General features: G+C 36.2%; 1 protein-coding gene across 1 annotated transcript in view; it reads left to right on the plus strand.

Annotated features, from left to right (window-relative positions):
- LOC113238030 overlaps positions 1-24,902 on the plus strand; it is a 64,925-nt gene that overhangs the window by 36,146 nt on the left and 3,877 nt on the right. Inside the window, exons 3-5 of the mRNA XM_026474753.1 lie at positions 21,207-23,132; positions 23,510-23,791; positions 24,540-24,843. Of these exons, the coding sequence (XP_026330538.1) occupies positions 21,208-23,132; positions 23,510-23,791; positions 24,540-24,843 (2,511 nt within the window). The 5' untranslated portion in view covers position 21,207. The remainder of the gene's footprint in view (positions 1-21,206; positions 23,133-23,509; positions 23,792-24,539; positions 24,844-24,902) is intronic.

The raw sequence follows: 24,902 nt of genomic DNA on the forward strand, positions 1-24,902 counted from the left end.
GTGCAAAAACAGGATACATCTCATTCTTCGCCGGTTATTATCGACACAGTTTGATATGTTTACGATACTAGAGGACCAGTTCAGAAATGTAGAGCATGAGAAGTGGTGTGAGGAAAATCATTGGCACATGACGTTTGAGGAATGCCTCAATAGAAGTATGGAGACAAAAACGCGTTATTTTCGCTTGGTGTACGTTTTGTGATTTAAATTTCGAACAAATCATGCTGATGACGCCGTTTTTTTGTAGAGCATTTATTTTTTTGTATATTTTTTTAGGACATTGCAATTATAGAACATCATTAATTTTTTTTGACAAGAAGAAATTACATTTACATTATAAGGCATTTATAAAAGACAATCTTTCCTGGACTGCCAGTCTCAGAAAGTGCACGTGCAAATTCCTAGCCGGTGATTAGCCCTCCACATAAGGAAGAGGCTGGACAAAGAGAATTCCTTTACAAAGCTAAATAAAATGTATCTACGGAGACTGGAAAATTATTTTTAATTTAATTCAACTCCTTACAAATGAGGTAGATTACGATACATGTAGAGGTATTTTTTAATTTCTGATGGAAGTCGTTGCTTAGAGAATTTCAATTTGACAACAACAAACATTTATTTCGTTAGCATAAAAGAAATGTCGTCAGAGTTAAATTTAATAAACAAAAGACGACTCGAGATAAATTCAAATTGGCACATTATAAAGTTATTTCAAGGCTTAGACTATTCCTACTAACTAGAAAAAAAAAACGGTTGGCGCGCGAACCTTCCTTAAGCGGCGTGACATCTGCCTCTGAAGAAGCGCGCAATTTTAAATTGCTGGTAATTCGCATCTGCCCGCTGCTACCGTTGAGTTAAATGTCAAACCTTTAATTAATTCCAATGGCACTAGAGTTTATACTTCACACGTCAAGGCCAAATCGTTTAATCCGCATTAAATGGAAAATACTTAAAAAACGTGACTAAAGTAGACAGAAACCAGACACCACAGATGCTACAAACTGTACATTAAAAACAAAACGACGTTCGATTAAAAAAATCCATTTTCGAACACGAAAACACTTAATGAGTTTAATATTCGTTCTGGTCGAATTATCTCGGGGAATGAATTAAAAAGAAGTTAACCATCGGCACGTGGCGTACTTTTTTCATAAGGCACACGCCCGGTGCGCTATCGACCATATGCTACCAACGCGTGCCCTATGAAGGGCGCCTAACCGTGGCAGTAGATAAAATACTCTTTACTCTTACAAGGTGAAGTTCAAACGTGTATCCAGAGTTGTTTTGGACTTGAAATTATACGCAAGTGTTTTTACGAACGAGTGTGTACAGAATTATTTTAAGAATCTATTATTTATGATACTTATGTGAAATTAATTCAGTGATAGACGTTTCAAATTATGAACAGTAAAAGGAGGTGTCATAACTACTGGAGGTTATTATCTCACCTCAGTTCGCCACATAAAATAAGGTAAACAAGTTAATAATAACTTTTTAAGGAAACTGAACAAAGTTTATTAGTATCTAATAAAATGTTAACAAAGTATTAATTCAAATCATTTTCAAATCCAATTTTAATTATTCTGCAATATCGTCCTACGGTTACATATTTTTAGTCAGAACTCAGGATTCTATCGTGTTATTTTAATTTTGTAATGATCGCGGTGATCGCGATAATGGATCGTGTTTTGTTTAAAGTATCAATTGTACTTAACGTGTTCGATATTCAAATAATAGAAAACGGAATAGAATGTCTGCTTAGAAGTATTTGTTAAATATAATGGAACTTCCAAAAATTCGCTGCAGGTCATTTACGGTTGTGTTTGAAATTATAGTGACAGTATCTATTCGAGCCGCCTCACGGACGATTGACGGGCTTATTAAATTATCGTGTCTTTTTTTGTTACGTAACAGTCGTCACTTTCACTGCGGAAGACCCATCTTGAATATTAACTTGTTATGGAAAAATGTAAAATAGACATGAAAAAAAGGGAACTGTATCGAAATTGGAACAGATGTTTGGGAACCAGTAAGCAACGGATAATTGTGATGTTGATAAAAGGGGACGCGCCATCTCTGGAATCCACAGGATGCTCCAAACTTTTTTTTAATTTTCGAGCATCTATCTATTCATAAGTGAATTTTTGTACATCTACACAAGTATTGTTTTTTTTATTTAAAACCACGTTTCATTTAAAATCATTTTGTAACTATGCGTGTCGTTGAATAAATAAGAACATTTACACATTTATATTACGCTAATTAGGTAGGTAATTGGCGACAAAAAAATGCGAGATCGTTTGAACAAGTGCCGTTCAACAAACAGCAAACACAATGCGCGTAGACATTATTATCATCTCTATTGTCCAATTATGAGGTGCCGATATTTTTGTTTAATTTTTCATTAATGAACATGCGCAATACTTGACCTTCAAGTCTTGTTTGATAAACTAATTGGAATGTCAAGACAATTACACACCTTTTTCGAAGAATTTCCAAATTCAATTAGCTAATTACTTACACCATGATGTGAAAATAGACAAATCACCTATGATGACAAAACGTAGGTGATTTCGACTGATAATAATTACCTGTAGACTATCAATTATACGACATACTATGATTACAAACTAATAGCAGACTGAATAAGTTACACAAACTAAAGAGCATAAATTGTCACCCTGTATCTAATCATATGCTACTAAAGGCAGGGGCGCTACTACGACCCCTGGACACAAAAAAGCGGAACTTGGCAACACCTGGCCGTAACCATAGCGATCAAATCACAACCGATGACACTCGCGCGCATTATCGAGCGATGGCGATCGTGTGAATCGTAACGGTTTTGATTAGGTCACTTTTGACAGTTGCATGGGTCAGATTTCTATTTTTGAATTTAAAGTTTTTAAACCAAATTATATAGGCTTTCAGATAGGTTTCCATAATGTAATAGTATGAGATTCTGTTGCAAAATTTGTCGAATCAAGCAAAGAATACGTGTAAAAAATATGTTGATGAACGTGCTATCCGACGGTTATTTGCAAAAACGCCCGAAAAAAGTATACTGTTCCATTTTCGAAACACATACGTTTTATTTGTTGTGACGCGTAAAGGGCGCGTGGCAGACAGCCAAGTGTGGCGTATGGGAGCGGGCAGATGACACGCGACCGTTATGCCAGGTGCATTTACCACCACAATTACAAAAAAAAACTTCATACTCTAGTAGAGAATTTGCAGCCGTTCTAAACAACTTGTTAGTAATGATGTTGCTATGTATAAACGGTAAAAAGAGAATAAATATTTATTCTAAAATATGGTCAAACAGACTTTATGGTGTCGACATTCCTTGTAGTAAAGGTGTGAAGTTGAAAAATAAACATTCGAGATGTGCATTTTATTAGCGACTTGAAATTGCGTAAACTGTACATCTTTGGAAGTGACCTTAAAGCAAAATTATTACGACTTTAATATACTATAATAAACTATGAATTCACCATCGAATACGAACCTGAGTCTCAGGATGGCCACTCTGGCAACAGAGCTACAGATCGAGTCAGCAGTCTTACGAGTTTTTCACAGCATTACTGTGTTCCGGTTTTGAAGGGTAAGGGTGCTGGTGAAATTATAGGCACATGGGACTTGTCAACTTTTGTCTCAGGTTGACGGGCGCAGTGGCAGTGCCTTTCGGACCTTTGCAATTTAGTGGCACTGCAACAGTCATGGACTGGCCTTTAGCTTACAATCAGGCACTCTTGGTCCTCCCGTCACTTGATATAATAAAAAAAAGTTTGCTTACAAGAATTCAAGTTGTATCCAAAAGTAAATACACAGATAATTGAGCATTACATTGAGAATCGTCTGTATCTCCGTCAAATCGACCGTGACCGATGCCAGTCGGTCATGCTTTCGCTGCGTACGCGCATCTTGGGTTTTTAACATACACATTCGATTTATTTGCTATTCAAAGTAGACAATGCAAAGGGAATGTATTAAGTGTGTATTATTATACTTATATTCAATCAACTATAGTGTATGTAACTGTCTGGGAAAGTGTTCAGATATTGAGTCTCAATTTTGCAAACGCGAGCAATACGAATTATCTCGGGTATTCATAAATCCGATACATCGGCTAGATAACACTCCGTTGAAAATAGAATAATGGCTTCTAAATTTGATTGTACAAATCAAAAAAAGGCAGGTGAGACTCAGCTCAGAGCTTTAAATCGCAAAGATTTGAGGGACACTGCCACTGCGCCCGTCACCCTGAGACTTAAGTTCACAACTCCCATGTACCTGTAATTTCTCCAGCACCCTTATTCTTCAACACCGGCACACTAATGCTCACATTATTGTCTGGTGGCAGTAATTCTCTGGACGAACTCTTTCTCAAAAAGCTCTATTGCTACTAAAATACATACATATTACACTATATAAACAATACTAAAAACTTTAACGCTTCAGCATAAATACAAAAATTAGAGAAGGTACACTAAACTATCAAACCTGACAAGAAAAAAATCAAGAAAAAACAAACTTTATTTTTGCAAAACCCGCTTTTTAAAGATTTAACGAATTTATGTATTTAAATATAAATTAATATTATGTTCATTTAGTTGTAAAAAAACGTGGTAGCCTAATGGCTTGACCTACCTCATCCTACAGAAATTTAATTTGAAATCGTGATGAAACCTGCACCTCAAAACACTCGCCTGAGAAGCGACCCGTGCCCAGTAGCGGGACGTATGAATGAGTGGATGTTAATGTTCATTTTATTAAAATCATGATGATAAGAACTAAAGTTACGCTTTATGTTTGTATGTCTTGTAATCTGCAGTGCTAGCAAGACTGGGCGCGACTTGTGCCAGAGCGACAAAAAGCTGCTATTCTTGCATAGAGAACGCGCTTCAATGTCGCTCTCGCGCAAGTGACGTCCTGTCGTGCTAGCCCTATTGACGTACCTATAGGCAATGTACTGTCTTGTCGTGGTGAATAAATATTTGAAGGTGGTTGTTCAAGGCATAAAGTAACCCAAACCTAGTCTTTCTAGCGCCCTGTTTAAGCGAGCCGCAAGGCCTTGCTGTCCGCCGCCCTCACGGGCTGCGGGTGGCCGCGGAGTCCCGTATTGGCGCGTTCGTGTGCCAGCGTCATTCATAACCATTACTTATTAACTTTGTCACGCACAACAATTCAATTTTAATTAACAATTCACATACAGGTCAGGAATTCAATCTGACGGCCGTCAGTCAAGTTAATGTACAGCGTAATTAAGAACACACTGTTATACCTACTTATTACTGTTGATCTTACAAAACCAGAAAACATCAATTGATCGCATTACGGACTTTAGTATTTAGTTCACATTCATAGATCGACTACGTTAATGCGATTAGATAAAGTAAATTTGACCTGTATTAAAGTGGCTTAGGGTTTATATAACATAATTCCAATAGACCTGTCTGAGAATTTGTTCTTCAACTTTGTAGTACGTGAGCGGAAACTGTATTGCTTTACAGCTTTTCTTACGAACTTTTTGCATCAGCTTATTCCCTTCAAATATCCACCATTCGCCACTGCCTTATATTAAATATGCTCAATAAATCTATTGCTCTCGTTACCTATATATAATTCGAATATTGTGAGTGTGTGCGTATAACATTATTAAATTAAATGAAATTACTTTTTACAAGGCAAATCAAATCTCTTAAGCTCAATTTACATCGCTGCGGAACGGAATGGAAGCATTTTCGTATTCTTCTTCTTTGTCCTGGCCTTTCTTTTGGGATCGGTCCTCCTAGCCCGCGTGCGCCACACCGGCCGTCTGCGTAAGCTCAAAGTCTACACCCGTCGTCTTCACGTCTCTTTAGACGGTTCCAAATTAAGTGATCTGGGGTCTGCCAAGCTTGACGTGCTCTTGACTGTACGTTACACAAATTGACATAAAGTTCATTATGCTATTATTACAAACATTTGCTTCCCTTCCATTACGCGGCAGTGTAAATTGAGCCTTAGTGTACGTAAATGTTGATCGTGAAGTAACGGTTGAAGTGTAACAAGTCGTTAATCTTTTAAATAAATATTACTGTACTTTGATGCAAACATTGCATTATCACTGTTGTAATATAAAGTGTAATTATTAAGTAATAAACTTACACACGTTAGGCTATTTAAACTGTTACTTTTTAACTGCAATGTTGAATGCTATTTATGTGATTTAAAGATACAACTTCCAACAAAGCATTTTGACAATTTTCAAGGGCTTGATAAAAATAAATACAAGATTAAATAAAAACTTTTTTCGGAATTTATTTTTATTTCTTAATTTAGAACTCCTACTTACTTACTTACTAAGCAACGGACGTTACTTTTTTAAAATTAGCGATAAAAAATAAAAATAAAATTTAAAAGAAGTAAAAAAGTTAGATGCGGTCATTGACTTACAATTATAGATGCGGTCGATATATTTTTTTAAGATGGAGAAAATGGCATTTCGAGTATTCCGTTTCTCATCTGCAATCAAGAACATCAAAATTTGTCGAATTATTCTAACATTTCCATAGGCCCCATCATACTTTTTTCATCTGATTTTTTACCGATTTGCATCAAATGAGGAAGTGATAGCTGAAACAAAGACATAGGCGCTGATGGTGATGCTTTTAAGTTTGACAATTTTTTTTTTTGATGGGTTGAAAAGGGGTTGAAGAAGTTATGATATAGCTAGTCAAGGTTATAGAGTTAAAAGATATTACGTAGAAAAACAAACCATTTTTTTTTTTAAATGTTCGTCTGAAAGGTACGGCTTGTCAAACCTGTCGTAAGCATGATTATGATTCTCTCACCGTACTTAAATTTAATTGTCCAGTCTGCCCTCCTTATGATAAAGGACCGTTTACACGGGGCCAATCGACGAGCCATTCCATTAAGCCAAGCCATTATTCGCGTCGTCTAAATAGAGACAATCCATTATGGAGTCTCTCCAGATCAATGATTAGAGATAGTCCACTAAATAGAACGATTTCTAATTTTTCGGACCAATACCTTCCCCCGCCACATGTGCATTGAATTGGCTCATGTAATGGCCTTGTGTAAACATCCTGAGCCACTCCACTAGTTTGCCTTTCCGTTTAGTAAAGAATCGAAAAGGAATTGCAATAACGGCTGTAGTGTAGATGGACGTTGTGAATTTCGCACTTTTCACTAGAGTTGCGCTTTGTGGAATGACTCGCCATTTGATCCAAAGTAATCGACGTTTTTAGCGAAATTGAGTTATTATCATATCTGTAGGGCTAGCATGATAAGGCGCGACTTGCGCGAGAGCGACATAAAGCACAACATCTCTGTGCCAGAATAAAAGCAAGTCGCGCCCTATCGTGCTAGCCCTACTGGGATCACCGAAACGAGATCTACGATCTCGTCATCGGTTTTTTAATGTTTTATTTTGTTTCAGTTTTTAAGCAAAATTAGCGTAATATACTTTTTAACAGACTTCAAAAAGGTGGAGGTTCTCAATTCGAATGTTTTTTATGTATGTTACGTGACAACTCACGCGCGATAACTTTAGATGCCAATATGTCGAAAGTTACTGAAATGTTATGGCAAGAATGACAGTAGTTTTCACCTTCAATTACATAAATAATAATCCAATTACCGTTAATCAAGCGTTTAGGACTGCGCTGTTTGGTGTTTATTACGGAACCACCAGATGTTGTTCGGAGATGTCATAATAAAAGACTGGGAACTAAATCTTTGAGAAGGAAACGGTTTTACCATCTAAAGCGATGATTCCTGTAAGCGGTCCATACCACTCTTGGAGGTCGACTCGGATATTAAATTGGGGGTCCATATCGACGAAAAGAATATTCTGATGACCTTTATGGTCGAAGGGCTCGCACACTATTTTTTTTTATAATATTAATGACGGGACGAACAAGTCATGTTCCTGATGGTAAGTTACACGCCCGCCCAGAACACTTTGCTGTGCCACTCAGAGCTTTAAATCGCAAAGATCTGAGTGGCACTGCCACTGCGCCCGTCACCCTGAGACGTCACCAGTTGACAAGTCTCATGTGCCTGTAACTTAACCAGCACCCTTACCCTTCAAGACCGGAACACAGTAACGCTGACATTATTGCTTGGCGGCAGAAATAGGTAAGGTGGCAATACTACCCCGACGAACTCTTTCACGAGGAGCTGTACTGCTATTAAACTGGTTTTCATTTTGCCGCCATCGGCCGGGTCAGTGTAGAAAAAATTATTTTCCTGTATTTTGTGATACCGTCGCCATTGCTTCCGATTTCCATAACACAAGTGCTTCAGTTACTTACTTTGGGATCAGAGCAACGTTTGTGATTTTGTCTAATATTTATTTATTTCTTTATTGGGGGTGCATAAAATAAGATAAGAAATGGGGAGCCAGGTGGATCCCATTTCGGCAGGTCAGTCATAACCAAAATTTTCATCTTCCCTAAATGGAATAATCCACAGAAATATCTGTATTTAGACTATGTATTTTTAAATTTCTCAATCGATAATTAAACCTAAGCAAGTAGCAGCGCGTCAACTGTTAAAGTCACTTTGCAAGTTAAATAATTTGTCAAAATTCAATATTACCCAGTCAGGGGATCTACCAAAGCAAAAAAATATATGTGGTTTACATGGGTTTACGAGACAAAAAGTTTGATCTAAGAGTGGTTACACACGGTGACTTTTAGCAGCGATGCAAACGCTCGTGAAACGCGCGATTGCATCGCTACATTTGCGATTTATTGGTTGCATCGATACAAACGCGCGATTGCATCGATGCAATCGCTTACGAATCCCAAGTGTAACGATGCAATCGCGCGTTTGTATCGATGCAGTCGCGCGCTTACATCGCTTTTCCATCGCTGCTTAAAAAAGCGCGTGTGTGTGAAATTATACGATTAGCGGCTGCATCCCTCATGCCGCTGTGTGTAAGCGCTCTATTATAGCATTGGCTTGTGCTTTTACATAATTATATCAAATATAATTAATGCGCGGCAGTGTGGATAATAGCTGTTTTTAGTTTAAGTACGTTGCTTACAGATATTAAGAACTGTCAGAAATGAATTGTTCCTACTACTAATTTATATACATGTTCGTGATCTTTTTAATGATTTTGAATCCACCTCTTATTCGCAAGACTGTTTCGGCTGAAAAGAACGAGGAAGGAACAACAACAGCTGTTCTTTTAATGGCAACATTCATTTAATCATTCAAATGTCGTATGACATAATTCGGAGTAACATTTCAAAACAACATTTAATTAAAATAACATTTAACGTAGGTAGGTGCATGACTGCATAAACTTATTTTTATTTGTTCATTTAATTTGTTTTTTGTGTGACATTAAAGTTGTCTTTTTTTTCTAAACTTTATTTGATGTTTTCAAATTATGAATTGTGTTTTTTTACTATGGTCTACGCATTGAAATAAACAATTATTAATAAAATTAATTAATTAATTAATTAATAATATTAAGTTTATTCAAACATCACAATATTTTACTAGCATGATATTCAATTGTTTTTGTCAAATTATTCCACTAGTTTATTATAATGATTAATACAAAGATCGAACTCGAAGAATCCTTCGTTGTCTTGGAGCCAAAGACGTGTTAGTTTGAAACATATTTTTAAAAAGGAAAGAAAAATGTAGATTCGGTCGCATTTCCTTATAAAAAGCTTAATTAATAACTAAATATTTGAAATTCAAAATGGCCTCCAGTGAACATAGTTGTGCATGCAAAACAACTCGACGATGATGCTCTGTGGCATATGGACGATCAAAAACGAGACAACTATCTTATATGTTATAGTAATACGAAATATGACTACAACTTAAAACTAAATAAATATTTTTTAATCATTATGTGTTAATAGTAAAAGTACTGTTTACAATTTCCCAGTATTATTTACAATAAAATTATATGACTTTATCAAAATTATTTGTTAAAATCACTTTGTTCACGAAACAATTCAATTCAATTCAAAAGTAATAGTAACAAAATCTTTAGTTTTTCGACCTAAGCTAAGGCCAGCTCAGACGCAGATAAAATTAGATATGCGCAGCGATACATTGCAATAATACTATATCTTATTTCAATTGCAATGGCATAAAATATATTGATAAATTTAATGTCCCCTGTCTTCCCGTGTGTATACAAATGCAAGGGCGACTACAACTGCGGCGCCGCTGTTGTTACGGTGCCGTGTGTAATTATAATTAGACTTAAATATTAATCACTTAATTTTCTGACAGTTTTCGCGGGAAATCATTATCATAAGAGAATTTCATAATATCGCACACAAAATCAGATCAAGAGGAAAGACGCCATTTTGGAAATTCCAATTGAAAGTAGCCATTATTAAATATGTCGTTCCGCAATTCTTGTTTTTTTTTTCTATTTTTGACGATTTGCGGTTTGCGCTTCAGCCACTGACAAGGTTTTTAGTTTTAAAGTTTTATTTTTTTCCATCCTCTAAGTTTAAAACAAGGCAAGATTCCGTAGTTATGATAAACGCTATCGCATACACGCATACGGCTACTAAAGAGTGTGCGGTCCAAGAAGTTCATTGCCTGTCACTTGAGCTGAGACACGTACTCAATAGTGGACTTTATAGCTGTTTATTAATACGACCCTTACATCATCAGAGGATTTCATTTATTTATTAACCAGTATAAAGTTTCTCTTAATCACATTTAAAAAAAACGTGGGAACATCGAAATTGATTTGCTATGGTCTTTAAAAGTATGTAATTTTTGCAATAATTCGTGGTTTTTACTGTGTACAATTGTTTCTTGATGATATTGTTAACATATTTTTGAAGTTGAATATTTACCGATTTCAATGAAACGATGCCATTTTCAGCCGTGACGTCTGTTCGTCTGCAGTGCTTTCAATATGTACCTAAGTCTGAATTAAAATACAAAATAGGTACTGTCTTATTTGTGTCGAAAATATGAAATACGGTATTTTGAGTTCATTTATTCAAAATACAAAATACAATCATTACCACTAATTGGACATCATTTGGAAATACCAATTACAAAATGCATTTTACTAGGGCTATTTCCAGTCCGTATTTCAAAATTCTAAGTGATGGTAATATTGCCCAGCCCTGTCTGTGTGTATGTCTACGATGTGTATATTTAGCAGCAGTAGAGCTCCTTGTAAAAGAGTTCGTTCAGGGAAGTACTGCCACCTTACCTATTTCTGCCGCCAAGCAGTAATGTTTAGCATTACTGTGTTCCGGTTTTGAAGGGTGCTGGTGAACTTACAGGCACATGGGACTTGTCAACTTATATCTTAGAGTGACGGGCGCAGTGGCAGTGCCTCTCAGATCTTTGCGATTTAAAGCTCTGAGTGGCACTGCAACTGTTATGGATAGGCGTGTAGCTTACCATCAAGCTCACGACTTGTTCGCCCCGTAACTTAATATTATAAAAAAAAAATATGCCTGATACGAGTGTATTATCGTTTTTTTTTTCAAACAAAGAGAGACTTTAGTTGACCTGCTATAAGTTTACAGATAACGAATCCGATGTAAATGAAGTAATAAAACTATCTTTTCATTGAATAAAAACAAAGTGATTTTTATTTTAAAGTAAGCACAAAATTTTGCATTCAAACCAGTTGTGCGAAACTAAAGCTTCTCTACGAATGTCATATTAAATATTTCATGGGTGCGTTTAATGTTAGAATGTTGGACATTTCTAGTTTTGTTTTAAAAAAGTTGATGTCGTTTTACTCATTAGGTAACGTACTTACAATATCAATTTAAAGGTTTCTAATATCTCTTATATTTACGTAATAATCGCCTGAGCCCACTTAACGACTACACCCTGTATAAATTTCAAATTTTGTTTAAAAGTTTCTTATCTTGAAGAATGCTAACATAGGAAAATATAAAGTATATACCATATAGAATATAAGTATACAAAGTGTGAGGTTCTAAGTTGTAATAAATAAATTAACTAACGGTAAACAACCGTATACGTACGATAACGCCATTAAATTTAACTATACTTGTAATTGATATGGTTTTATAGTAAAACACATTTTTATATTAGCGCTGTTGTACTCTTGTACCACTAGCCATTTTTCCATCATGCTAACCAACTGTGAAGACAAATTTAAGATCATCATCAACCCATTATACGTCCCACTACTGAGTAGGGGTTTCCTCTAAAGTTTAGGCCATAATAAACTATGCTCTAGTTAAGTAAATTACAGGCACATGGGACTTGTCAACTGGGTTACGGGCGCAGTGGCAATGCCCATCAGATCTTTCGATTTAAAGCTCTGAGTGGCATTGGAACTGCTGCGGACAAGCGTGTTGCTTAGCACTAGACGCACTTCTGGGTCATACTTGTCTCTTGGTGTCATAAAAAAATCGCTGGCCCGTTCTTCGACGTGCCGGTGTCATCTCAATGTTGTCGTTCACCAATAAATAAATATAAAATACCGTTTAATTGAGCTACTTGTGAAAAAGTTCATTCAGGGAATTACTGCCGCAAAGCAGTAACGTGAGCATTCTGCATTCCTGTTTTGAAGAGTTAAACTACAGGCACATGGGACTAGTCAACTTTTTGTGTAAAGGGTGACGATTGCAGTGACAATGCCACTCAGATCTTTGAGTGGCACTGCTAATGTTATGGATAGGCGTATGTCGTTTACCAGGTTTAAGACGTACTTAAGTTTAGTGCAAGTAGACATTAACGTCATAAAAAACACATTCAAGTTATGATTAAATATTTCATAGCCCACAGTAACATTTTCTTTAGTTTAGTACAGTTTGCTGATTATATGCGACTCATCCGAAGAACAGAGTCCGATGTGATTATATAGCGAAAAAAGAATAAGTGGGTTACGAGAATAATTTCGTTATTCTAAGGCCTATGTAAAGGTGTTTTGAGAATTTATATATCTTATTTCGTTTCGGAAATATGAAATGTAATAACTGTCGATCTGACAACCACAACGAAGAAGAACGAAAAAGAACGAAATGTACTATGTCCTGAGAACAAGTAGTCTTGCACATAGATCTTTGTTCTGCGGATGAGTCGAAATGTTCCTTAAAGCTCTTTTAACAAACACAGTAGAACTCAAACAAATGTTGACTTCATTGTTTCCAGTGAGGCGTAGTCACAGAAAATAGAGAGAGAGGAAGCCAGCAAGGGCCTACTACAATGGGAAAGGTCGAATACTTGATAAAAATCACAAGGCCTTGCTTTTAGGACTTACACACTTACTAAAACCTGGTGGGTTTGTAGTCGTATTAATGTAATACGTTCTCTGTGTGCTTACATTTTCATGTGGGTGATTTTTCTCTTGATCTTCTCTGATTCGTATGTCTTTTGTTCGTTGTCTCTAAACGTATATTTTTTGGGTTGTGTAAAATGTGAATCGATTTTGTGACATTCTTTTTACTCAATATTATCTTGTCTAATGTCCCTATTCTTCGTCAAGGATTTTTGTTGGCATTTATTTCAAGGTAACCTTAAAAGTATATTCAAGATGTTGCTTATCTATAAAATAACGTAGTTTACCTTGCCCTGAAAACTTCATACTTGGAAAAAAAAAGTTTTTTTTTGAGGCTATTGATAAATAATCTTAAAAATACATAAATAATCTTTATTTAAATAATACTACAAATACTTTGAACATAAATCTCTTTCTAATTTAGCAATGTAGATATTAACTGTTTTTGTATATTAAATAAAAAACCATCTAATTAACACACAAAAAAAACCGTTTTGCTTTAAACAATTTTTATAAAAAAAATTCTCCTGATACTTTCTTTGGTTTCAAGCTCATTCGAATTGACGACCTCAGTGGCCCAATAGTTTGCATTGTGGTTACTGAATGAGGAGGTCCCAGATTTGGTGGTCTGGATATTCTGGGTAGTGCCCGGAGTAAATTCTGTTGCTCTGGTATTCATAGTTCAGGTAATTCCACAGTTTTCAGGTAATTAGTGCGGTTGTCAGAAAAAAAAAATTATGATACTAAGCGATGGTAAAAACAAGTCGTGCGCGCCTGATGGTAAACGACACGTCTGTCCATAACTGTTGAAGTGCCACTCAGAGCTTGAAATCGCAAGGATCTGAGTTGCACTGCCTCTGCGCCCATCACCCTGAGACATAAGTTGAAAAGTCTCATGTGCCTGTAATTTCACCAGCGCCCTTGCCCTTCAAAACGGGAACACAGTAATGCTCACATTACTGCTTGACAGCAGAAATAGATAAGGTGGCAGTACCTCCCCGGATGAACTCTTTCATATGGAGCTCTACTACTACTAAATATAGCCGTTGGCTCCAATGCTTTTTTCTCGAGAAACTAAGAAAAATTAAGAAAAATAAAAAGTTCGTTATCCCACAGCCCCTATTACTATTTAGTAAACAAACGTGTTATCGCCCGCATATTTTTCGTATTAAATTCGATAATTCGTGTGTGCTCAATATTACCCAACTGTTACGTAAAGAACTACTGATTTTTACAACCTACTAGACAGGTATATATGCTAATAATAATCCTAACCGTTATATTTGTTCGCATAATTTGACTTCTCACTGTGTTATTGGGTAACTTCCCATTTGTCAGATTGATTTTTATTAATGGAATAAAAAATATAATGTGCTCTGAATAGGAATATTCACGTAATAATTTATTTTTCAGACAACATAAAACCATATCTATAAGTAATTAGTAACAGGCTTACAAACGCACACACATAACGGACACACTCGACATAGCCCCGCACTAGGGAAACCCTGTGTCGCGGGTGCCATGGACACACGCATAGACAACCACAAATTACACCCATTCACGAGATAAATAAATATAGGCCATACAAATACTTCTCCTGACCCGGGAATCGAACCTGGGACCTCCGCGGAGGCAGTTTTAGTAAACTATGTTATAGTCCGTCCAACCATTTATTTAACTTTTGACAGCTCGAATTGTAATCAATTACTGATGTGCGTTTCCGATCCGCTTTTTTATAACAATCGATTTTATGTATGAAGAAGTTTTAATCGTGAAGGTGAGCGGGTCCAAAAAAGAAGATATTTTCTGATTGTGATCGTGATGTTGCGTTTGACAATTTGTGTACTCAAGAATTAATAAAACTGACGATTCATGTGATGATTCCCGTTCATATAGAGAAGAATCCGACGATTCATTATAATAAACAATAAGAATTTATTATAATTATTTATAATTTATTTCATTTCATTAATAATTTATTAGATAGGTACCAAAATTTATCAACTTGTATAATGTTCGTTACATAATCTGTTGGCTCGATAAATATCGAAGCACGTCGCTTTACTAGAATTAAAAAATAAGAGTCCAGGAAGTATTATTTGCATTTTTTGTCTATAGTTGTATGTCAATAATTACGGAACTTCGGAGGCATGCATAATGTTAAAAGTTAAATAATGATCTGCCGGAATGTAGCAGCAGTAGAGCTCCTTGTGAAAGAGTTTATCCAGAGAAGTACACTAACACCTTACCTATTTCTGCCGCCAAGTCCTAACGTGAGCATTACTGCGTAAAGTTTAGATTTTGAAGGTAAGGGTGGTTGGTGAAATTACAGGCACATGGGACTTGTCAACTTATGTCTCAGGATGACGAGCGCTGTGACAGTGCCCCTCGGATCTTTGTGATCTCTGAGTAGCGTTTCAACCACATTTCAACTGTTATAGACAGGCGTGTCGGTTACCACCAGACGCACGAATCACTGGAAGCTAGTTTTTGTCAAAGCATAATCAACTTTATGTCTATTGTGTAACGTCCAAACTAGACACGAACCAAAACAAGGTCGCGCATCTTCCGGAGAATTCTCACGCAGTCTCGAGCTACGGTATAGTATCTCATTTGTACGTTACACAAGTGACATAAAGTTAATTATGCTATGAACAATTTTGGTACAAAAATATGCTTCCATTCTGTACAGCGGCAATGTAAATTGGGGAATTCAATCAGCACGCATTAGCATCGCGTTCGTGCTAACTCAGCAACTAGCGCTAATACTGCAATCTTGCAACTCTGCGCTGGGTTGCGGCTCGTAAGATATAACAATAAATGAAATATTTTTATTCAATATAACGCTGAACAGATATAATTAATGTATGGTATATAGACTTTTGACATATTCTTGCATGATATAAAGGTCATTGGGTATAATAGACGATTGATATAACAACTTTCAATGTAATATACCGATGGCATAGTGAACACTTTATATAAATATTTCAGATATAGCATTCACTGAGTATAATGTATTATAAATATAATTCCGGTTTTTTTAGCTGCAATGACGAGCACAGGGAGGAGTGCGAGGCTCGAAAACACATAAAAATAATTTTATAGAACTGATACTTCCTCTAGGTTAGGTTAGAACTGCGACCATAATGGTGCGCGACCCGAGCGAGCGAAACGCGCGTGCCGCGGCAGCGGCCAGCGGAGCGCCAATACTAAATTTCGACGCTAAATCAGTAGATGTTTCGATGACAAATCCTAGTTTTGGTATGAAAATGTTGTTATTGATGGACATGACTTGATGTGTATTATTTTTTGATATGCAAAGAAAAAATGTGTTATATTATTTAATACATTATACTGGTAATACTTATACCATTATGTCTAATGTTTGTTATACTGAAGGTTTATATACAATGTTATTGTATTATGCATTCCTTACAAATTATATCAAATGTTGTTATACCATATGAAAATAGATTATTTGTTGTTATATCTTTCATTACACACCCGCTGCGCTGCTCATCCTTTGACGCTATCTAAGACACCTAAAGACATGAAATGCACCTACAACGACATTCACACACCTTGACACCCTACACACCCCCTACCACGGCACCGACACGAATGTCGACACGATCATTCTAAACGTACGCAATTAACAGTAGTTAAGAGTCATTACAAGCCGTTAAACGTTACTCAATCAGGACGACAGCGATGCGATGAACATCCCAGACGAGCCGTGGTGCCGTACTGCTAATTAGGGTAATTGAAAAGTGACGGGTGTGCTCAAAATTGGGTAATAAGTGGTACGCAAACTATAAGGTCGTTCACTGCGTCTTCAGTTGGATATTTACCTTTAACCTACAAGTAACGCCTTTTATGGAGGTATTTACAGCAACGCTGCCCTCCTAATCATTTTAATCGATATTTTTAACTTATCTAAAATCAGCTAAACAAGATATACAACCCCCTATAAGCGGTTTTTTTAAATATCTTAGTTTCATTTTTATTGGTAAACGAAATCAGTGTAATTGACATTTTTTAAAGAAAAAGCTAAGATATTGGCATATCTCGAAAGTTACCAAAATGTAAATGCGTTAGTTATGACTGTTGAGCGCATCTCTAGAGCCTCAGCACTATTCCCGGCATTACTATGGCAACCAATAATAGGTATTCAATTCTCAATGGTGCATACAGATTAAGCGATTTTCAGTCCTATATGGTGTTTCAACTTAAAATAATCTTAACATGGTAGCAGAGCGTATAAATAAATAATAAATGTTTAATTATTTAATTAGGTTGCGATACACAACAAAAATATATATAAATAATTTATAAATAAATTAAAATTAAAAATACATAGATTAAAAGACGAAGAAAATGGCGACTGCGGCAACCGTACTTCCAATATTAAATGAAAAATCAAATTTCAGTAACAGGAAATTTCGTCTGAAATTAATACTAGATGAAAAGCAAGTAAGTTATGTATTGGTAGAGAAAAAATGCAATGTCTGTTCTGCGGTTTCTAACGCAACGTCAAGACCAATTTAAAATTATAACCTTTATATTTTGGTGAAATCACAGGCACACGGGACTTGTCAACTATGTCTCAAGGTGTCGGGCGCAATGGCAGTGCCCCTCAGATCTTTGCGATTTAAAGCTCCGAGTGGCACTGCAATTGATAACAATTCAGTCCATAAGGACAGGCGTGTAGCTTACCATCAGGCGCACGACTTTTTCGAAATCTACAAGGATGTACGTTAAAACAAATGCACGTCTTAAACAAGTAGTTAATGGCTAAAACTACATTACTTGCATATTTCCTCCTTCCATTTGCATAAAGTTATTCACTGTGTTGCCAGGTGTCTCGGCTTGCCCGAGACGTCCCGATTTGGGTAGTCTAAAAACCCGTTATTTTTCTCGTATACTTACTTGCTAAAGTGTTCTGTTCTAAAATATATAATTATAACTATTTTGTCGTTTTTACTGTACACAAACAAATATTTTTTATTATTTCCTAAACCTTTACTTTCTAAACTTGAACATAAAGTGCGTTAGAACAATGTAACTTTCGTTTTTTTTTTTGCTTTTTCAACCTGGTCTCAAAGTAGGAAATTCCCTGTGCTATGAATACCAGAGCAGCGGAATTCAATCCGGGACACTACTCAGAACACCCAGAGCAGAATCAATTTAGAAAACTTCCGAAATCGGTTCTACCGAAAATTGAAACCTACTCATCCAGCGACCATAGTGCAAACCGTTGGGTCAACGAGGTATAAATGAAAAATGTAATTTGCATTACCGCCTCTGCATGTTAAAACCACAAGTCATCCTGGTGTTTATTTTAAACCTTATATGACCACCCAAACTTGCACAGGTTTGCGATTACATCCGTTGAGAAACGTGATCCTAGCTTTATCTTACTCCGGGAGTCAGCATCATATGCTAATGCATATTATAAACAAATATTATTCTCACAGCTTAACCATGTACCTATGTAACTTCTTAACACGTACACATTTTGTTTGCATTCCTTATTTAATAGAATAAAACATATGGCACATTATTGATTTGAAGTCAAAATTTTCGTTTTTCTATTGCTAGAAATAATTACGTTGCGTCGTTGATGGCATTACTGGATCTAGCGTGAAAATTGTTATGATTATGAAAATTTAAGTCACATGTTTATCACAATTTACATAACACTTGCTTAAACTCTAAGTTCTGTAAACTTTCGAAGATAGTGACTAACGCACACTTCATTTACTTTAAATGTTAGAGAATGAATCAGATACATTGACTCATAAGTAATAATTGACCGACTACTCATTTAGCATTGCTGGTGATTCTGATATAGGTATCTTTATTTTGTAATATACATTTGCTGTAGCAGTTAGTCTTATTATACTCGGACACCTGCACTCGTGAGGGCATTATGAAGTCCACAGATAATGTTAGTATTACTGGGCTAATAGAATGACGTACCATCGTGGACAACGATTGAAACGATTGTAAAAGGAATACACACATTCTGGCCTATTAGGAGAGCTTTAGAGAAATTTGATAATATTAGAGTGTAAAGTTTAACACTGTTTTGGCTATTAACTAATCAAACTAACTGAACATTGAGAATCGTGAATTGTAAGCTTCCAGTAAAATTACATGGTATTAAAAATTCACAAGTTCAGGAACTATTAAATTTAGAATAACTGGTAAAAAACATTAAAAAAAACATGACACTAGCAAAAATAACAAATTCCTTGCTGATGTTATTACTTTCAATATAATCTTTAGGCTTACAGGCCCCTCTTACAATAGAAGTTAGATCGAAAATTTATTTCGTCTTCGTATCCGTTCGTACTTCGCGCTTCAAGCCTAGGACTTATTTAAAGTGTTAGATCGGCGACTAAGAGATGGACTGTGATCACCACTTTGGATCGTGTCTGGTTCAGCAAGTGTCCGTTGCCATCCAGTGAGGCAATGCTGCCAATATAATGGGAACTTTTGAGCCAGTCACGATACGGGGTGGGATGTTCTTAGGCCGTTTTGCGTATAGGTCCTATGTAGAATCCTTTTTTTAACCGACTTAAAAAAAGGAGGAGGTTCACAATTCGCTTGTATTTTTTTTTATGTTTGTTACTTGGTAACTCCGGCTATTTTGTGAACCGATTTGGATGATTCTTTTTTTTTTTTTTGTTGGAAAGAAGGACCTCCGGTCCCATTTCATTTTGGAGAAAATATTCCATCTCTAAGGGTGGCAAAATAACCACTACCAGGGGAATGTGCGCGCAACCGGATTGATCAATCCGGTTTCGCGCACATTCCGGTAATCGATTTCAATAAAACTTCGCACATAGATTTTTCAAGAATTCCACGAACTTTTGAAGTCGGTTTTATTATTTTGTCATAATTTTTTTTACGAATTCTCCTGCAAATCCCAGTTTTGTGTTCTAATTCATTATTTGAATGAAAATCGAAATTACGATAATGGTCCGCCGCGTCTACTATTAACTTTGATTAATGACAACCTTTCCGCAAATAAAAGAAACTATTAACAACAAATTTAAACCAATTATCAAACAATGACCGTTCTACCTAAGAAAAGCTTGCATAATCGTAATATTAGTTTCCTTCGGTCATAGCGTGGTCATAGCATATGTAGTTCAAATATTAAGCCAATAACAATTGTAATTTTAGGATTCTATTTTTTAAACAGTTTCTATGAACAAAATGTAATATGTGCAATGAAAACACAATTAGACCGTGAACAAATAGGCTCTTATTGTATAAAGATGAGTGTAAAAATTTATTAATGGATTTGTGAACGATTCTATTAATGCCGCAAAAAAACAAAAAATGCGAATTGTTTATCATTTTCAATACGTGCTAGATATTACTTGTTTATTTAATTTTATATATAGTGAATAGACGCGAGCTGTGGATATTACTTTTACTTGATAAAGTCTATTAATTGTAGGGTAAAAGAAATGTTAAGTATGGTTTGCGCCGAGTTTGACCTTTCAACCGGTTTCTATTTTCTAAAGGCGAGGGGAGTCAAAATCACAGCCACGGTATGAATGGCTTGCACTCCAGTGCAACACAAAAGATCTGCAACGGATTTTAACATCTGCCTGTCGGTAAAATTATACCATTATTATTACTGTCAAGGACACAGATTCCATTTTAAAAAGATCTTTTTGCTTAGAATCATCATGGGCACACAAACGTCGTAAATTCCCATAATTATTTAACAACAAAAACTGGACAAATAGACAATGTGCCCTCGGCGATAGAACAAGCGTCACGCATCGCTGCACGTTCCAAACTTTAGTGTTATAATGGACCAAGAAATTACGTCATTTGAACCGATCATTACACCCGCCACCTTCCCACGAGTCATTTACCTCTCAACTCTTTGTTTCAGGATGTCAAACTTTCAACGAACACGGAGCAAGGTTTGGTGGGGTGATTCACCGCCGACTATTGGCAGCCCAATTCCCCAAAATCGGCCAAAAGACGAACCCGATTGGGAACCACAATTACCTCATTGGATCGCCAACCAGCATGAAGAAATGAAGAATAGCAGTGAAGAAAATATTGCTCAACCCAACAACGTTCAGATCAATCAATGGCCTTTAAGACATGGCAGCCCAGGTAGCCACAAAAGCCAAGATTCTGGATTCTCGGATTCAGACAGTTCACCACCTCCTTCGCAGTATTACGCTTCACCGGATAGCAGTGACTCGAATAAAAATAAGTCGTCCAGTAGCAGCGATTCCAATAACAACGAAAATGTTACTGTTAAACTCGCTGAAAACTTCCAAACCACACCGAGCAAAGATGTTGTTGACAGTCCAAAAGCAAAAGACAATGTTAGTAGCGGAGCTCCAACTCCGAAACCCCGACTTCGAAGTAGTAGTGTAATACAGACTCCTTATGATTTGCAAAAATACTACGAAATTCATCACGATGAAGAACACATACAATTATTGAAGGACAAAGAACCAGAAGAAATCAGTAAACCTGAACCGAAATACCCAGCACCCACGAAAATAATCACCGAAAAATCTATCAAAGACAAAAGTAATAAGAATTTACCACCGAAACCTGTTATTTCTAATCCTGTGCCTAATATAATGTCAGGTACTAAAGTGGAAATAAATATATCTCCCCCAACTAATATTAGTAATAAAGAGAATACTCCAAATAGAAGTGCAATACAGAAAGATACCAAAGAAATATCAGATAAGAATTTAAATGTGATAAGTCCATCTAAAAAGTATCCTGTTAAGAAATCATTTGTCTCGAGCACGGAAAGCATAACCAAAATTAGTAAGGTAGCGAAAGTAAAAGATTTGGAAACCAGCAAAAACAAAGCGGATGAAAACTTGGAATATATAAAACTGGCTGATAATAATGAAATTGCAGTAAAAAATCAGCCTCGAGTTCGAACACCCATTTCAAATATTTCTTACGTACCGACTGAAAGAATTTCACCGAAAGACTACAGGAAAAGTATGTCATATGAAGAAAATATTCCCATCGACGCAACTCCTCAATTCCAAAGAAATAGATTAAATAAATCATTGAATTTTGAAGCACAGAGATTAGATCAACAAATTTTAGATATTCATGACGGTTACCGTTCATTAGGCCACATAGACGAAGGCGAAGTCGCAGAAGACACTGAAATAGAAAATGGGGAATTTCACAAACCAACAAAAGCCATATTAGGGAAGAATATCACCGATAGTTTGCATTTGAAACCAGCTGGCAAGAAATCTGGTCTAAAGGCAAAACAGAGATTAAATGAGAAAAAAGTAGACAAGAAAGAACTGTTCAGATTATTTTCTGGGAAAAGAGAGAAACCACAAGTTGTTCAGACATATGCTGGGGGAATTCTCAATGGTAGCAAAGAACCGACTCTTGATTTGCCGAGAGCTCAGGAGCAAAATTCTTGGGTAATTGTTGGTTATCCAGAACAAGAAAGGCTAATACCAAGTTACAACGAAAGACTTGTCGCTACAGATAGTGACATTAATTTAAAAGCAAAAGATGTGGCGGACGAGGACTTATATCTTAAGAACAGAAATTTAACACCACCTCCAGAATTCCAAGATAAGCAGACGCCCTACGAAGCAGATTCTAAGACCGATGGAAACTTAACACATGATTCGAAACGAGAGAAGTTAAAAGAGATAATATATGAATTGAATTTCGATGATGTTCAACTAAACTTAGCATGTACTTCGACGCCAAAAATGCTAGCGCCTCACGAATATATGAACGGACCAAAGAGCAATAGGAAAACTTCGCTTAGAGCAAATTTACTGGACAACTTTAGCAGCGGGTAAGTTGTTGACATTTGTTTACGTTAACGTTAAACAAGTTTGCAATCTTACTTACAATACTTGAACTCGTGTTCAATCGCCGGATTTAAATTGAGGAGGCCATAACAGTAGAGTACAGTGTATTCGAATGTTAATGCTTCGTAACTAAAACTAAATTGTAAAAAAGAGCCGTTTTATTATTATTTATTTACTAGACTTATCTTCCCTGAAGATAAACGTGGAGATACGTTTATTTTCAGGGAATCTAATCTCTTGAGGAATTTATAGAGATATGATACTTAACTAAACCCCAAGTTGAAGATTCTACTTTTGCATACTGACTCATATAAAGGATTATAAATACGTGGATTATTTTAACTACCAATATTTTCCACAGATTGGTTCTGAACAACAAAGACGAGATTCTATACCGGGAACGTAGTATCGATCAGACTACATTAGAAAGACTCTGCGAGAGAAAACCTGAGCCAGTACAATACTGGCTTTGCGACCTCATTGGTTCCTGTGAGAACGAATGTATGACAACCCTACAGAGCAAGCCCTTGGGGACCGAGATGAAGGCAACGGTATCTGCCAGCTCTGCCACAATCACTGGGAACATTAAGAAGGTTCAAACTCATGGACAGATTATCGTGCATCAATATAGTGATGTTATTAAGTAAGTAATACAAAAATTGTATCATTCATTTTACCTCCAGAGCTGAACAACTCAATCTAACTATTCGGAAATTCTTGTCGGATAGATTGAAAGTAGGTAACTAAGAACTTAAAAGCGTAGAATAGCAATCAAATAAGTGTGTACGTAACATAAACATTTTTGGGTAATGTCCCACATAAGATATTACAAAACGTTCGTAAAAATAAAAAGAAAGAATGTTTTAATAGTTTTGTTAAGGTTTGTTACATTGCAAAATGACTATAGAACACGAACCACGCGAGAGATCGGACTTAACACGGCTGTTAGCAATGACTATAACTCGGATACTACTAAACCAGCCTCCCATGTAAATACACTTAGCATTTGCTTGAAATGTACTAGAAACACAAAATTAAAAATCACTTATGTGAAAACTGGTAAGAAATCCTTAATGACACCGCCTATCTGGGTTTAATTTCCAGAGTTAGTATCACAAAAGATAAAGTATAAACCTAATGTAATTATTTACGACCTTTCGCAATTAAAAGAACTATAGTAATATTAGCGAGAGATTGGAATTGGATATGTAGTGGTATGCCGTTTGCATATAAACAACCGCAAATTCTTCAGTAAACAAACAAATACCGCTACATATGCAAATATGTAGCGCTAATTGTTTGCTAATGTCACTATGCAATCTTTAATCCTTTAGCATGTAATTCAGCTTACGAGTTTTAAGATGAACAAAATTTGTATTTTTTTTCCGCAGGCAAATCGAGTGCAACACGTCAAACGAAGAACAAATCTGTCTATTAGTAGCAAATATCAACGAATTCGTCCTAGCTCATAGCATAACGCTCAACACCAAACCTCCTGGTGAAACTCCTGAACGATGGGACAAGATCAAGAAGTCTCTTCAGTTATATCTACAGAAACTTATCGATATAGGCGAAGATGTGAAACTTGAACTCAATGAGAGTAATACGCAGTGGTATGTTGTATTAAAACATCTGGACACCCTGATTGGCATCTTCATGGAAACAACGAAAGCTGTCTTGGTGCAACAGATGAAGGTAGGGCTAATATATGGGCAGGCGTGTAGCTTACCATCAGGCACACGACTTGTTCGTCC

This window comes from Hyposmocoma kahamanoa, unplaced genomic scaffold (genome assembly GCF_003589595.1).
Source record: "Hyposmocoma kahamanoa isolate Upper Pololo Valley unplaced genomic scaffold, ASM358959v1 103, whole genome shotgun sequence".
In the NCBI taxonomy this organism is placed as follows: Eukaryota; Metazoa; Arthropoda; class Insecta; order Lepidoptera; family Cosmopterigidae; genus Hyposmocoma; species Hyposmocoma kahamanoa.